The following is an 18,403-nucleotide window of genomic DNA, read 5'->3' as shown; positions in this document are numbered from 1 at the left end:
TGTGCACCAGATCTCATGAAAAGCAAGGGATCTGATACACAATTGTTAATCAAATGAACTTCATTTATTGGATTAACAATATTTTATTAAAATTTTAATTTTAATAAAAATATTTTAAATTTCATATAAAATTAATAACTATCTATTTAAAACCAACCTCTTCTATCACTTTTTTTGATTTTTTAAATTGATAATCATCCCATTCCTTCTTCATGCGAGAGCGAATTCTTCGTACTATTGTCTCCAGTTTTCCTTCCAATGGTTCCATTTTTTTCAAGAGATCATTTAGCTTCTTAAACAGATCCCGTTCACACTGTGGTTGAACTGGACTCTTGTTCTAATGGGGGAAAACCACCTTAATTTGTTAAAACTGCATTTATAATCATATACAATATTTCTAAAATTGTAAGATGTTTTAGAGGTTCTGCTTTCCTGCAAATTGATATTTGCTTGCTTTATAGTGGCATACTATTTTAAAATGGATCCTTGACCTATGTTTATGTATTTAAGGTGATGAAACAGAAGTATAAGTTTCAGCACTAAAAATGTAAGAAATAAAATCACTAATTTGACCCTTTCCACTGGTATTTTCTGAATTTCAGTTGCCAAACAGTATATTTTCTCAAAATATTTTTTGTTTCCATGTTAGTTCTGTGTAGTTCAACAGCTTATTTCTCTACTTGTATTCTTTATTGAAGTGCTTAGTCAGCATGAAGATTGTTTTTGTGGAAAACTGGCATTTCTTTTCACAAATATTATTCAAGGGAGAGAATGGGGTGGGGGGGAGACAGCTGTAAGTATTTTCAAAATCAAAAATTTGATAATATTTTTCTGTTCTGAAAAGTGTACTGGCAAAAGAAAATAAAATGATATGAAAAGACAAATCTTGCTAAGAAATTTGAATGAGTACAATTTGAATAAAATCTTAATCTTTACTGCAATAGATTTTGATCAGAGGGAACTTTGTGCAAATTGTACAAATTTTATTTTACTGAGTACAATTTGATTTCCATATTTCTTTCAAACTGGAGAATAAAATGCAAGGCAACTGAACTATTTTAACATCCAGAAGAATTCAGCTGAAATGATGGAATGCATTGTTTCAAAATGAAAATATTACTGAGGCACCTGTAGAATAGTACCACTTTGGACAAAATGAGTATCATGTGACACATCATGAAATCAAGAAACTTTTTGAATATACACAAAATTTAACATACGAGACAACAACATTGTCATCAAGCTACAAAAGCTAACTTCAACTTAATGCATACCTACTGCCTCCCTTTCAGATGCAGCATACATACTTGGTCCTTGAGGCTGTCACAGAAATTCTCTCAGATATGCCAAGCTGTGCTTGCTACCTCAGAGTTTAAAACACTAATGGAACTAATATTTGCTAATATTTGGGTGACACTTAAATCAAGTGGACCTAATTTTGGCAAAGTCCAGTCAGTCTGTGACAGCCAAATTCTCAGCTTGCACCTTTACAATGGTGGAACTGATTGTAACCCTGGGTTTAATGCCCATGTGGAAGTCCTGAAATATGGCACCAAGCACATGGTAGGTGACCACCGAGGTGCAAACCAATGTAAGCAGGGGTCAAGGTGTGGCCCCACACCACACGGAGGAATGCCACCCCTCTGTGTTACTAGGTGGTAGAAGACTCATCAACTGGTGGAACTTATGTTTAGTCTCCAGAGAAGAGCTCCGGCAAATCCACCCCAACTCTTCCATCATGCAGTATGATTGATGTCTTTTGAGGTTATGATAGACATCATGGAGTGATCCAATCTTCCTTACATTTTGAGGGTACAGCTCTAAAATGGTATTTGCAGGCTGGCCACTAGATAGTCCACCAGAGTGAACCTACTGGTAACTCTCTAGGAGATGTCAGGATCAGCTAGTATAATCTCACTTCCTCTTCTGTGCCAGATAGTGACTGGAAGGAGTCCAAGTAGTGTGCATGCAGGGGCATTGTCAAGGAGCTGGGTATATTCTTACCATGTGCAATTCTTACCAAAAAATTTCAATACTTCATACAGCATGTCCTTGCCACCTTTTCTTAGTTCTGAATACACCATGAATTGTCAAACTAATACAACAAGCTTATCTGTGAAAAGATCTAAACCTCCCAAACACTTCCTCATTAATTTCGCAAATATACATGGTGTCAGTTCTAATCTCAATGATGTCCATATCCACTTACAGTCTGCCAAACTTCATGTACTTCTGACAGAATCCCAGTTTGGGATTCTGTTAGAAGTGGATGAGCAGTGTTTGAATTGGATGATTCAACCACTACTCATCTCAGTTGTATGAATTATTTGCTATATGATTCCTTTTGCTTCAAGGGTGGTACTTCTGCATAAGTTAAACTTTGAATCTCATCTTGATCTTCTCTGGCTTAAAATCTTTCTACCACATTCTGTAAAATTCATCTGTTGCCTCTATCATTTTCCCAACTCCACGAATCACTCTTTTGGAACTCTTTTGACTTCCTCCTTTTGACACTTGACTTTCTCCAGTCCAACTTTCCTAACAGTGGGGTATTTTTCTTGGCGATTTTAATATTAACAACTCCAGCTGGTTTGTTTTCTAGTCACACGGACCCAGCTGGTTGAGATGATGAAGCTTTTGCAATTACTAATATGTTCTTGTTTATACTCCAGCACGACCACCAGGTCAGTAGAGTTTACAATAAATCAATCAATACAAATGTTAATCATATTTAGTAGTCATGGGCTTGAACCTCGGTCCACTCAAAGGGTGTGTGCTGCTGCACTCGTGCTCCTGACCACTCGGCAATGTCAAGCTGCATACTTCACGTCTAAGAAAATTAAACATCCTTAAAAGTATTTCCGTAGCTATCGCCTTTCTGAACAGAAATCTAATAATGATCTTGCACAGCTTGCTCATTTACCAATCAGAATACCAGACAATCCTAATGATACAGCCAACACACTTGATCTTTTTCTCATTGGAGAAGGGATCACAACTTGGTGATCCCTTCTCCAACAGAACCTTTCTCTCATAGCCATTTTCAACCTCATTGTTTGGCATTACAAGAATGCAAAATGGGATGACCTGTGAGATTGCTTTTCTTCTTTTTCTTGGTCGGATTACTTTTCAAACCTTCAGATGTCAATGTTTGCTTAGATCGTGACAATGAAATTATTCTTGTAGAGATGGAATCCTTTATTCCACACTCCACTTTAATATCTCTTCCTTTATCTAAACTTTGGTTTTCCAATAAATGCGGAAAGTCTGTTGAAGAGAAAAAAGTTGCATATCATTACTGGCTTGTTTCCAAATCTCCAGGTTCATTTTCTGCCTACACCAAAGCTTGCAACAATTATAAAGCATTCTTAATCAGTCCAAACTAGATTTTGAACAGGCTAAGAGTAGAAAAGTTGTTCTTGTCCAAATGGTAGCCAAACATTCTGGTTTCTTGTCAAAGCTATTTATTGGCTGCAACTTTTACCCACCTCAGTCAAAACCAGATGGTTCTATTGCTACTTTAGTCAAAGACGGACCAGGAACACATAATGGCCAACTCCTAACAGACTACCTAGCTACTTCTACCCTACAGGTAATAAATAGACCCCACAACCTACCTACCTACAGAAGTACACTGTGGGAAAGTGATATAGATATAACTTTAGCCACTGCTTCCATATCTACCAAAATTACAGATTGGATGGTCCAAGAAGCTTGGATCACCTCAGACCATAGGGCTATAACTTTTACCTTAAAGACAAATAGACAGCCAGATACAGTCCCCTCAAGATATAATCAGATACAACTTAAAGAAAGCCAACTGGCAGACCTTCACAGATGAAATTCAAAACCAAATAGAACAGCAGCAGTCTCAGATCCATAACAAATATAGCCCAGATGAACACAACCTAAATATCACAATTATGCTTCAAGAAGCATCCAATCTAGGAATACCCAAAAGAAAACCGAAGAAAAATGCTGTTCCCTGGTGGTGCCTTGAACTTAATATACTCCAGCAAAGGGTGCACCAGGCCAGAAAACACTTCCAGAGAGCAAGAGCAACCTGGCCCCAGAATGAGGTTGAGTCTCTGAGAGATTCCTATAGGAATCTCAGAAAACTCATATACTGCTCTAATAAGGACAAAAAAGAAGGAATGTTGGCGGGCCTTGGTGGGGACATCTGGTAACGCCAACTCTTAGAGTGTGGTCTACAGGATTGTCACCAACAAACTGCCAAAGGGTGATGTGGTGAACTCTACAATTAAGGCAGATGGAACTGCAACTCACACTTGGACGACTTCGTAAATAACATAGCTCATTTATTCCAGTCTGAGAAGCCTGGTTAACCCAGGCTCAGAGTGATATAATGGTCAGCAACGTAAATTATAGCAATATGTGAATAGAACCACCCTTCACCATGGAAGAACTTCAAGCAGCACTCTTAAAAACCAAAAACAATAAGTGCCCTGGACCTGATTTAATTGAAATAGAAAACATTAAAAAGTTAGCAGAAATTTCTCCTGATACTCTACTCAACTTATTTAATCACTGCTTGGCTGAGGGTTTATTCCCACAAGCATGGAAACTGGCTATAATTAGATTAATCTTAAAGAATTTGGGAAAAAATCCTACTGAACCTAAATCTTAGAGACCTATAGCTTTATTGCCTGTTCTAGGAAAAATAATGGAATGCCTACTCCTCTATAGACTTAATTTATATTATACCGAAGCCAACCTAAATTCTGAACAGCAATTTGGTTTCAAGCAAGGATCCTCAACTGAGGATGCCATGCACTATATCTTAACAACAGTAAATAAATAGTGATCAAAAGTACATTCCGGCAATATCTATTGACTTTTCTGGTGCATTCGACACACGTACCAAAAAATCTATATCAATGTATGAACATGTATCGTGGTAACAGACGTGTAGTAGTGTGCACACAGTTCCAAGAAATAAAATGCCCAGTTATAAAAGGTTGCCCACAGGGTTCAGTACTAGGTCCATTCCTTTGGACTTTTGTGCTTGATGAATTCCTGGCAAAAGATTTAGGCCCTACAGACAGGGTCGCCTTTGCTGATGACCTTTTCTTATTGGTAAAAGGTAACACCAGAAGGGTGATGGAAGAAAGAGCAAACGTGGCACTCAAACAACTGCAGGAATGGATGCTAACTCACATGTTCAAAATCTTGGCAGAAAAAACTAAGTGTATCCTACTGAAAGGAAATCTAAATATAAGATGACCACCAGTGATAAAAATAGGTGATACCTCAATTCACATGGTACAAGAATCGAACCATGTGAATACCTAGAATACTTAGGCATAATTCTAGAATCCAAATTAACATTCTATCCACACCTGTCATACTTAGCCAAAAAAGTAAAAAATTATGCAGGAATGATTGCCAGAATCAGCCAAGCTGATTGGGGTCTCAAGCACAGAACCCTGGCACTCATTTACAGAGCAGTGTTTTTACCTGTAATCTCCTATGGTGCTGGCATATGGTTCCATTGCACAGCCATAGCTAGAAACAGAGCAAAATTAAATAGCATTCAAAGAACAATCTTATTAACAATAACTAGAGCATGCTGTACAGTTAGTATAAATAAATTTAAATTTTCTGTTTATATTCTGGGACGACCAAATGGTCAGAGGAGTTATCCCAGCCCTGCAAGTTTTGGCCAGTACCCTACCACTGCAAAAGACCAAAGGTGCTACTACCAAAACGTTTTTTTCCACAGGTGGCGATGGTTAGCCCAAAACCATCTAAGTGGTATGCTCCAGGACTTTATACACATTTCTATTGACAAGTCATGGACCCCTTAAAGCTAAATTGCACTCTTTGGGACTGGTCGATGACCCCTCACTGTACCTGTGGCAAAAGTGAGGATTGGGCACACTTTCTATATGACTGTGTAATCTATGAAAATCAACGTAGACAGTTAATCACAGAAATTGGACCCCTTCCTAAGGGCCAAGAACACCAATTCATCATGGAGGAGGTCTTTTACAAGGCCCTCACCAAGTATGCTCAAAACATTTTTGAAATCTGCTGAAACTTGCAGAGACAGCTCTTCAACCAGTTCCTGTAGCAAATCAATAGACCAAATATATAACCAGCCCATTTCCCTCCCCATGCCCAGTGAATGACAAAATCTCTACATGACTGAGCATACCTGAATTGACTCAGAAATTATCGGGACTTTACTAGAGTTGACACCCTGCCCCTGGGGACTCCTTTGGCTCATTGCCAGTGGACCATAGAGGTAGGAAAATAACCAAATGGTTATTTTCCTACTGCCCACACCATAGCATACATCCAACCAACACAGACTGAGTTCCCAAACATGGCAACACTCAAGGAAAGGACTTTAAGAGACTGGTATAGACATGCAGTCAGGGTTACATGTCAGCTGGAAAAAACTAGTAAGCTGCAGGTTTCTGAAGTATGCTAGTATGAATGAGAACTGGATTGAATGTAAAGGCGAGAGTATGAAAGGAAATATTAGTATAATTGTTATATAAATGTGTGTTTTTTTTGTTCAATTAGATATGTAGATAAATACAGTATTCTCCTAAATTTGATTATTTGTATGTCATTTAAATTATTTGCTTGTTTAAACTGTTGCTTTGTCTTTAAAGCAATGGTTAAACAAGCATCAAATTATTATAAAAGAAATAATTGGACAGGTGGGACTGACAGAGCTTGGTGTCAGTTTTGCTTGTGTAATAAGTCACCCCTCCCTCCCTGGTGCAAATGAGAATGATGGATGAATGGGAAAGGAAAGAAAAAAAGGGAGTGGGTGGGGGGGACTATAAAATGTAAAAAAAAAAAAAAAAAAAAAATTGTGTGTGAGCGTATGATATAAATTGCATGTTTTATTCCAGCCTCTTCACCAGATGGACAGATGGTCATGGGAACCTTATGGACCACAAGGTCATCCATGCTGTTGGCTGTTCCTAGTTGGCATGCTGTCCCAGATGAGACAACTACCAGCACAGCTCAGCTGCTGCCATTAGGCATCATCATCATCATCAGCCATTTTCAATCCACTGCAGGATGAAGGCCTCTCCAGCAACTTTCCAGTTCCTTCTGTTTTGAGCACTGGACATCCATTTACTACCCACAAACTCATGAATTTCATCTATCCATCTCCGCCTTTGTCTTCCAGGTTTTCTTCTAGCTCCTCTTGGATACCATTCTGTTATTTTCTTAGTCCATCTGTCATCATGTCTTCGAGCTATGTGTCCTGCCCAAGACCATTTTAGTTTTGATAAGAATGTCCTTTACTTGAGTTTGTTGCCTAATCCATGTGTTTCTCTTCTTATCTAACAGTCTGATTCCCAATATGATTCGTTCCATTCTTCGCTGTGTAGTTCTCAGCTTCTCTTCCATTCTTTTGGTGAGTGCCCAAGTTTCACTTCCATAAGTCATGGTGGGGAGTATACATTGGTTCATTATTTTACGTTTCAGACAAACTGGAATATTGCTCTTCAGTATGTGACTATATTTCCTGAATGCTATCCATCCAAAATTTATTCTTCTCTTGACTTCCATCCATTTATCATTATTACAGCTAATAACTTGTCCCAGATAAGTATATGACTCCACCTTTTCAATTACTGCTCCTTCAATCATTATTTCCCTTTCTGTGGCATACTTGTTCATCATTACTTTTGTTTTAGCCATATTCATCTTTAGTCCAAAATCCTTACTAGCTGTGCATAACTGATTAAGATTTTCCTCTAATTCTTTGGGATCGTGGCTTATGACCACAATGTCATCTGCAAATCGTAAATGGTTTAGGTACTCTCCGTTCACATTGACTCCTTTCTGCGACCAGTCTAATCTTCTGAAAGCTTCCTCAAGGGCAGCAGTAAACAGCTTCGGAGATATTGTGTCTCCTTGTCGAACTCCTTTCTCAATTTTAAATTTCCTACTGTCTTTGTCTAGTCTAATAAAGGATGTAGCACTCTCGTATATTTTCTTCAAAATCATAATATATGGGGTATCAATGGCTTGTCTTTCCAGTGCCCGAAACATTGCCTTATGCTGTATGGAGTCAAATGCCTTTTCATAATCCACAAATGCCAGGCATAATGGTGTTTTATATTCATTTGCTTTCTCCATTAGCTGTGATATTACATGAAGGTGATCCATAGTTGAGAATCCTGTCCTAAAGCCAGCTTGCTCTTTCGGTTGATTCTCATCAAGTATTCTTTCTAATCTGTTGGTAATGACCCTTGTGAACAACTTGTAGATGTGGGATAACAAGCTAATTGGTCTATAATTTCCAATTTCTGATTTATCTCCTTTTTTATGCAGCAAAACTATGATTGCATTATTCCACTGCTTAGGCACCACACCTTTTCTAATGCACTTTGTGAAGAGCCTTGCCAGTTTTTGTGTTATGTCTCTTCCTCCCAATTTTAACAACTCAACAGTAACTTCATCTTCCCCCGGGGCTTTCTGATTCTTCATTTTCTTCAATGCATGTTCTACCTCATCAGGAAGAATATTGGGTATGTCGTATGTGTTGCTACTTTGCAATCCATCTTCCCCACTGCTGGCATCATTCCCCTGCTCCTTGTATAATTCTCTATAGTAGTCTTCTGCTATTTGAATTATGCCTTCTCTGCTGTTTATAAGTACACCATCGCTATTCTTCAGTTTCAGTATCATTTGTCTTTCTGTATTACTGCTCATGGCTGCTGATTTAAATCCTTTGTTTTCCCTTAATGCTTGTTCTACTTTTCTTGTGTTAAATCTTCTTATGTCCTCTCTGAGTCTCTTTCTAATGGCTTTGCATAACTCAGTATACTCAATTTTCTCCCTGTCAGTGTTTTTCTTGCTTTTCATTTGTCGTCTTCGGTTCATCATAACAAGTGTTTCTTGACTAATTTTTTCTTCTTTGGATTTCTTTTTCCCTATAGGTTTCTTTGGCTTTATCACTTTCAAAAAGTTGTAATATTCCTCGTCGATATCTTGGTCCTCAGCAGTCTGCAGAAGCTCATACTTGTTCTTAAGTTCCAGTACATACTGCTTTTTCTCCTCTTCTGTTATCTCAAAGACCTTTGTATTATTTACTCGAGTCAGTTTTTTCCTTTCCTTTCCTACATCTATATCAAGTGTACATCTTACCATTCTGTGATCACTTCCAACATTTACCTTATTCAGGACGGTAACATCATTCACAATATATCTTCTGTTAGTGAGGATGAAGTCGATTTCATTAGTAGTTAATCCATTTGGACTCTTCCATGTCCACTTTCTGTTCACCCTTTTCTTGAAAAAAGTGTTCATTACTGACAGTCCTTGAGATTCTGCAAATTCCACAAGTCTTTCACCTCTTTCATTTCTTTCACCAATTCCAAAATTTCCTATAGTTCCCTTTTCTGCGCTGTTTTGTCTTTTTCCAACCTTAGCATTGAAGTCTCCCATAATAATAGTGTAGTGGGTTTTCTGCTCATCTAGAAGATTCTCAATTTCGGTGTACATTTCTTCAACCTCCTCATCATCATGGCTCGATGTTGGTGCATAAATCATTATAATCTTTAGCTTGTATCTCTTAGAAATGTTGAGTATTAGTCTTGACACTCTTGGTGATGTACTTTTGAATTCCAAAATGTTGTTTTTAAAATCTTTATGGACCAGAAACCCAACTCCACCTTCACTCCTTTCACTGTTACCATTGGTGTACAGCAGATTTCCACTTGATAAACTTATAAGTGATTCATTTCTTCTTCTTGTTTCAGCCAAACCGATGATATTCCAATTGCTGCCATTAGGCGTTCCAGCCTAATGGCAGCAGCTGAGCTTTTATTTATTTATTTATTATCAGAGACTACTGTTATTTATTTTCAGAGGATACCACCACCCATGGACGGTGGTATCCTCTGAAAATAAATAACAGTAGTCTTCTCTACTAGAGAAGCATTATTTATTTGAAGTAGTGCAATACCAGCTATCTCGTTGTGAAGGCACCCACAATATGAGATACTATTAAAACAATGCCTTTTACACTACACATGTAGTTAAAATTTATGGGTTAACTATGGTGTATCTACACTGATATTATATAGTTAATTACCAAAACCCATAAGGATTATGCCTTGTGCATTTTGTTTTCAAATACAATAAATTAGAAATATCTGTTGATCCAGAACCTGATATCACTAAGAGAAATTTGATTTCTGAATCACTGTTATATGCCAGTTTTCTATATGAAAAACAGTGTATATAAAAGTGATTGTGATACTGACTTTCAGAAGAAAAGCTATAACACATTGTTTGTTATATTTGGCAATAACAAAATGACAAAAACAAACATCCCAATGCAGTTACATAAATCATCAGTCAAGCATTCACCCAAAAAAGTAACATGCATGTTGATATTATCGAATTGGTGAAAGTAGCATCATCTAGTTTACAGTAATCAAATTGTAAACTAGATGATGAATCAACTGAAAATTAATCAATTTTCAGCTAATCTGCCTGTATGTGATATAGGCAAATCAACTGAATGTATTTCTGCCTACAGCAGATACAGGCATATGGTTAACTGATAAATATAGAAGGAAACATACAAAATATAGGCTGAAGTGCAAATGTTAGTCCAAAAAGTAGTAAAAGCCAGTTTAAATTATCCAATTAATTTATGACTTGGGAAAATTTCCTTGAAGCAATTTTAGGTCTTCAAAAGGAAATTTACATTGTTGTGTTAATCATTTGTAGTTGTGCAAAACATAGCACTTCTTCCACCAATTTTAGTCAACTGCCAACAAACATAATCACTGCTATGCATTAAATCATTTATGCCTTCTATTTTCATAACATAAAATATTGCCTTATAATTATAAGTTCAATTTAATGAAAGGCAAAATATAACCATTTCACTGGATAAAAATATTTTAATTCTTTTTGGGATGAAATTTCAATTACCCTTTTCTTCCGTAAACTGCACTCTTCTTCTGGGTTATATTCAAACTGCTCGGTTAACTGTCGCAATGAAACAATACTGTCTGCAACAAGCTCAAATTGTGCTATGTCTGGCTGAATCTTTGAGACAAAATCTTGTGCAGGTGTTTTGTCCTTATCGGACACTGCTTCAGCTTTTTGGTTCTTTAAAAAAAACATGAAAAGAATATAAAATTATTGCCAAATTTCAATACAAATTTCATAACTTGATATGCACACTGAAATTAATTATAAGCAATTAACATATTTACTATTCAAACAAAACTCCCCCCCCCCATAATTTCTGGTATTTATTAAATGTGAAAAAAAAAAAAAAAAAAAAAAAAGTGAAAATATATAAGAACATTATATAAGAACATATATAAGAACAAAAGTCACTCGTATTTATTGGTTACATAGGAATAAATCTGTATATTTCAAGTCAATTTTGTGGCAAAATTCTAAAAAACATCACTTTAATCCTCATTCATCATATATGAGTTGCCCAACCATTAATATCCAGACACCCTCCATCGATAGTTGGTTATATTCTACCCAAGCACCATGTGTTAGACACAAAGGCCTACACTACTGTGTCCTAGAAGGCCTACAAGCATATAAATATGCTTGTAGGTCTTCTAGGACACAGTAGTACAATTGTGAATGCAAGGCACTACTGATGACAAAGTTAACCTCCAAAGTTGATGGAGTGTGACAGGAGAGCCTTTCAAAGAATCATCCACTTGGAATGCAGATGAGCAACCCCTCCCCCCCAGTGATATAATTGGGATACATGTCAGCACTAGTACAGTGCACAGTATGCTGCATGTAGTGCTTATCATGGTTGTGCAGCCATCCATAAGCCACTAATCACCCCAACTAATGGCAGATGCTATCTAGCTTGGTGAATGGCCTGCCATTCTTGAGCTGTAGCCCAATGGAAAGCTGCCTTTGGACTGATCAGACTGGTAAAACATGGCTTACCAGTCTGACATTCAAGCCTAGGTCAGAGAATGCCGCCTGCCAGACTGTATCATCCCAACGAAGTTTGCGTGATGGTCTGGGACTGTTTTTCATAGTTTGGCTTGGGACCATTGGTTGGTTTTTTTTTGGAAAAAACCATGAATGCTATATCTAAATATCCTGGCCAATAATGTGTTACCTATGGTCTAGCAGCATGTCAGGGAATGCCCATAACTGTATCAGCAGGACAATGCTCCATGTCACACATTCTCGCATTGGGAACATAAGTATCAAGAAGTCGAACTGGCCACCCAAAAAATAGATCTGAACTGGTCAATGCTTTGAAGGCCGAATGGTAGAAAATATTGGAGGGCATTTACAAAAAACTGGTGGAGAGTGCTCCACAGAGACACTAGATGTCATAAAGGCTAAAGGTTTCAGTACATGTTTTCATGTAAATAAAGTTATTTGTAGATATGCAGATATCTGGATATTAATGGTAGGGTAGTGTACATTCAAACTTATCATAAAACAAATAAACTAATATACTCAAATGACCAGGATTTGAGCCTGTGACTGTTAAATATGGTGGTGTTTTTTGTATTCTCTGTATCAAGTGGTCATCCCGGAGTATAAACAGAAAATTTATTTATCTATTTATTCTATCTCACGATGAACATTCTGATCAATGAGAGAAGTAGTGCATCTGACCAAAGGACTGGCAGAGGTTCCAGAATGCAATATTGTTAACAAAGGTAATAATTGTGGCATAATAGTGTATTAATTGGTAGTTATCTCTTAATTGAAGTAACTTACAAAGGAAATAACTCTTCTTAGACTTAGGATAACAAAGGATAACTAATTACGTGAATGTCTTCAAAATAGCAAAATAACGCAAGGAAGCAAGCTTATATATATATAAAAACAAACTTCATTTGCTCATTCCCTCTACTAATATGTTCAATCCTTTAAATTTATTCAAACTACCCATTTCCAGCAACACCAGAACAGAAGCTTAATCCAATAATCAATTACTCTCCAGAGGGAAGAAAAATTTTGCAAATCCATTCTTAATAATCTTTTTCTGGTTTAAACTATGTACTTTGTGGATATTATTGGAGAATGATGGCCACTCCATCACCTGATTGGCTGTCTTTCCTATGGATGATATGACCTAATGTGACTATTTCTGTCACCTATCTTTCCATTAAGCCATGCCTCAGTCAGCAGCCAGATGTCATAAATGTTAGCATCTAACATGAAACAGAAGTTAAAAAGATTACTGACAACACTCCTCCAGCCATACAAAGATACACTGAAAAATATGTTAATTCCTATATATATATAGTTATTCTTTTTGTATTATCATTCTATTGTGGTTTATTCCGTCTTTGTTCATTTTCTTAATTACAGGTATTTTCTACACATACGTATTATAGTTAATACATTACTGGTCTTTAAGCTAGCCTAATCTCGGTTATCTTAATTTCCCATGGCCTATACATTCAGGATTTTTCAACTTGTTACGTATTGCTAAAAAAAGTCATATCAATTATTGATGAAAAACTGTAGGAATACTATTTTAAAACAATATGATATAATATTAAACATATTTATACGTTTTTGTATTACATCTTTATACATTTTTGTATTACATCACATGGACGTCAATCCCCTACTTCATCGGGGGCTTTGAGCAGATTGACGGTCCATTCGATGTAATGCATTTCTTACTTACCCGTTTCTGTTTGCATCTATCACAGCTTTGCTATTTTATCCAATTACTAAATTCTAAGTTTCTATTTTTAATTTTTTTGGTCCCATGTTTATCTTAATTGTTATTAGTTAAATCAGTATTATTTATTATAAATTTATTATGAACCAAATTAATTCCCCATAATTTCTACAGCAACTGTGATAGAATACACAAAGCCCAACGGGTAAGTTTATTTAATATACTGCAATAACATTACTTACTTGATGTGTTTCAATGGAGGTCGTAGAGTCGAAGAGTCGAAAAAGGGGAAGTTTCCCGCCCTTAACTTGTTTTAAGGATGGCTATTTTTATTGCGCAGTCGCATTGACGTTTCAATGTGTTACTTCCATTAGGTTTCACGTTTCACTTCCATTAGGTTGTGTGCCGATGGTGTATTGGCCGAAGTCCCCGATCTTCAGGCCAATGTCTATTATGGTGGTTTTGTAGTTGGATTTCGATGAATTTACTTAGTTGTGTATTTACATAATTTTTACATTTATTTTTATTTTTACATTTATTTTATGCCTTACCTCGGACAGTGCCGAGGTAAGGCATATTTGGTTCATAATAAATTTATAATAAATAATACTGATTTGACTAATAACAATTAAGATAAACGTGGGACCAAAAAAATTAAAAATAGAAACTTAGAATTTAGTAATTGGATAAAATAGCAAAGCTGTGATAGATGCAAACAGAAACGGGTAAGTAAGAAATGCATTACATCGAATGGACCGTCAATCCGCTCAAAGCCCCCGATGAAGTAGGGGATTGACGTCCATGTGATGTAATACAAAAATGTATAAAGATGTAATACAAAAACGTATAAATATGTTTAATATTATATCATATTGTTTTAAAATAGTATTGCTACAGTTTTTCATCAATAATTGATATGACTTTTTTTAGCAATACGTAACAAGTTGAAAAATCCTGAATGTATAGGCCATGGGAAATTAAGATAACCGAGATTACGCTAGCTTAAAGACCAGTAATGTATTAACTATAATACCTATGTGTAGAAAATACCTGTAATTCTTCAGTTATTGCAAATCTGTGACCTATCAAAGAATCTTTAAACTTGGAAAACGAAAAAAATCCCAGGGAGCTAAATATGATGAGTATGGAAGACCTTGGTGATGGAGTGCTTCATAAGAAATTCTTGAACGGAAAGTGCCGAGCATGCAGGGGCATTGTCATGATAAAAGCACAAGTTCTCTGAAGTTCACTTTTCAGCAGTCAAATAAGAAATAAGATACATATATTTACTTCCATAGTTTTTATTACTCCAAGTTGATTTATGGTTCAAGAAAAAGTTTTTGGTGTTGTATCTATAATACTAAAACACCTGGCCATGGCCATGAGGTAACATACTTTTTGATTACTGGTATCAATAAAGTTTATTTATTTATCTGAAGTAATCTCATGTTTTTTCTTTCTTTTTTTTTTTTTTTTTTTTTTAAAGAAATTGGTGGATTTTGGATAGCTTTTATCACATGAACACAATAAAACCCATTACAAATATTTTGAAGGAATACCATTTTAATGAGAAATTTCACTGTAATGAAAATATTCAAGTCCCAAATGATATCTCTTATTATTAGAATTTCTTAACTCAGGGGAAAAAAAAAATCATGCTGTTTAGTGCAGGAACAAATAAAACCAGTTCTGTTTTGTCAGCCACACCTGCTGAAGATGCAACTCACAAACTGTGAATGGGGTGCAAAAAACTGAAGTTGCATCATTTTGGATGCACCCCATCTTTGGTTGAAGGGAAAAAATGGAATTTCTGAAAAGGTGAAGCCAGAATTTCAATATCACATCCTCTACATTTTCCATATTCCTGAATGATCATAGTGAAATTAATTTTTTCTTTTAAACGCATCATACTGATACCTTTCATTAAAAAAAGAAAAGAAAAAAGAGGAAGCGTGTAATTATTCAATCTGTGGGATGATGAATTTGCATACTGTGGAAGAAATGTATTCCTAGTTTAATTGAAGCTAATTTTAAGTATAATATGCTAGCATTAATTTCTTCCACAAGAATAAAAATGCTGAATAATGCTGATATATCTTTATTTGTTGTTGTAACTATGTCATTAAGCTTTGTTTATAAAAGATATCTTGAAAATTTAATTTACCATAAATAACACTGTATAGATAAAAGAAATTAATGTTATACTCAAAGTGATTAATGTAGGTTAAATAATTTCTTTGTAAAGAAAGAAAACACACCCTCAGCATTGAAAAGTTAACTGTAAAACTAACCTTACTCGCACAAAACTTGTTCAGTGTGAGAGAGCACACATGATTATCACTAGCACAAGTGTACTTTATGTAGTGACATAATGGAACATTACAGTATGAGAAAGGGAGAACATTAACTGCAGAATGATTTTTAGAACAGCTGAAATTATTGTAAATGGTTTTTTTTTTTTTTGTAACGCAGAGTCTGAAATCTAGTTACTAAGTGCAAAATTAACATTTTTGAGTTAGTGTTTCTGTGAGTTGTTTTCACAGTGTCTAGACCAGGGGTGGGCCACATCCAGCCCGCGGCGATGTTGAATCCGGCCCCCTCGGTAAATGTATAAATATAGAAAATCCATACCTGACTACATTCGCCGTAAACGTTCGGCTTAATTCGGTTCAATCGGGAATCGCGGCCAGTACAAAACAGTAACCAAGTGATTCTACGCAGCGTCAAAGAATTATTTCCTAATTATTATTATAGCATCGATCGAACGAAGTTCCTTTGGGTTTGACTTCTTATTGAAAAAAATAATATTGGTGCGAGATATTTTATGTTTTATGCCTTTTCTAATTATTATAATTTTTAATTTAATATAATTTATAGCCCATAAAATGAGCCAATTAAAAAAAAAAGAAAAATTGATGCCGAATGCCGCATTTTCAATGATAATTGGACATTCAGATTTTTTTTTAAAAATACATTAATAATTTGGTAATTCAAGTAATATAACATTTTTTAGGTTCTGATTTTTTTTATTAAATCGTTCAATCTATTCCGGCCCGCATCATGATGCGAAAATGTCATTCGGCCCGCATCATGATACGAAAATGTCATTCGGCCCGCTGACGAAAAAAGTTGCCCACCCCTGGTCTAGATGGATATCTGAAATAAATTGTTTGGTGAGGAATGCAGGTATTTAAAATGTTTTGAATCATCCAGCAAAGTTGAATACTAGTCAAGTAAGCATTGTTTCTTACATTTTCATTTACATCTAAAGAATGGTTTAATATTTTTAAGAGTGATAATTATCTATATAATTAGGTGTAAAAACACCATAGACAACTCTTAAAGGAAAAAACTATGATACTAGTGTAAAATGCACCATTTCAACTATATTTCATATTGTGCTCATCCTTCACAATGAGTTAACATGTATTGCATGGTAACTCATTGTGAAGGAGAAGGATGAAAAACCTTGAAAAAGTAACGCTTCACTAATAGAGATTATTGTTACTTATTCTCATTGGGCACCACCACCCTGGTATTGCAAACATAACAACCCAGTTGTGAAGATAATCCCACAATATGAGAGATGCCAAAAGGTGTACGTGATAATGTTTAAGTAAAACTAAATGCAACCAGGCATAATATTTTTAAGAGTGATAATTATCTATATAATACAGGTGTAAAAACACCATAGACAACTCTTAAAGAAAAAACTATGATAGTAGTCTAAAAGTCAATATGAGATACAGTTGAAATGACGCCCTTTACACTACTATCATAGTTTTTCCTTTAAGAGTTGTCTATGGTGTTTTTACACCTATTATATAGATCTAAAGAATGGTTAATAAAGCAAAAAAAGTATGTAAACTTTATTTCTCTAATATTTTGCTGTTCTACAGAAAGTTCTCCCTTGTAGATAATCTAGCAAATTCATTGCTCAGATTAAAACAGAAAAAGGAGATGAACTTGAGTGAAATCAATCAGTAGAAGAATCGTTACTTCATGCCAGTAACTGCTGAAAGTTCCTGGAAAATTACCAATTCTATGGCTTGAAGAACTATCCTATCTGAGAGCTTATGTTCTTAAGTAGCTATGCTTAATACATACTGTTATGATGGTTTAGCATATAAATAACTAGAGTTTTAAGAAGTTATTTGTGTGTGTGTGTGTTTCTTTATCTGCTCAAGAGATCTATCTGTTGAGCAGATAAAACTTAAAGAACACATTAAAATCATCTGTAAAAAGTTTCTAATCTTAGGATTAATAAATTGTCATTTATTCTTTTGACGAAATGGTCTTTCAGAAGTGTGTGTGGGGGGGTAATTTCACGGCTGTAACAAGTTCAAGGTAAACCAAGAGTTAGAACATCTAAGGAATGCAACTACTGGCCCTAAATAGGAGAATACTATAGGAACAATATAGCCAAGCAGCTTTCTCTCAAGCCTTCATTTGGCTGAGCAACAGTTCTGAAACAACTGTGTAAAGAAAGATTCAGGTAAGGGGGCTATGTGAGATGACCCACGATGCTGTATCACTCTCATCTCATTCTGACACAAGAGCCTGTCTGACTTTCTAAAGGCAACGTTGACCCCCAAGCCAAGACCAATGGGACAATGTTTAGTCAAGATTCACTCCTGAAACTAATTCTCGATGTGCTTTTACCTGCAGAGAAAGTGAAACACAATCACATCCCCTAATAACAAGGAAAGGGGCAATATCTGAATATATGCCACTGATATTGCCCCT

At 35.7% G+C, this 18,403-nt stretch overlaps 1 protein-coding gene across 1 annotated transcript in view; it reads right to left on the bottom strand.

Moving 5' to 3' along the window:
* Nucleotides 1–18,403, bottom strand: part of LOC150086284 (uncharacterized) — a 114,230-nt gene that overhangs the window by 11,071 nt on the left and 84,756 nt on the right. Inside the window, exons 10-11 of the mRNA XM_090374848.1 lie at nucleotides 10,945–11,124; nucleotides 158–337 (exon numbers count right to left, since the gene is read on the bottom strand). Coding sequence (XP_090230974.1) covers nucleotides 158–337; nucleotides 10,945–11,124 — 360 coding nt within the window. The remainder of the gene's footprint in view (nucleotides 1–157; nucleotides 338–10,944; nucleotides 11,125–18,403) is intronic.

The sequence above is a fragment of the Mastigoproctus giganteus genome, chromosome 5, assembly GCF_048544385.1.
Source record: "Mastigoproctus giganteus isolate SK-2022 chromosome 5, ASM4854438v1, whole genome shotgun sequence".
Classification (NCBI taxonomy): Eukaryota; Metazoa; Arthropoda; class Arachnida; order Uropygi; family Thelyphonidae; genus Mastigoproctus; species Mastigoproctus giganteus.
This window is presented reverse-complemented; position numbering and strand designations above follow the sequence as displayed.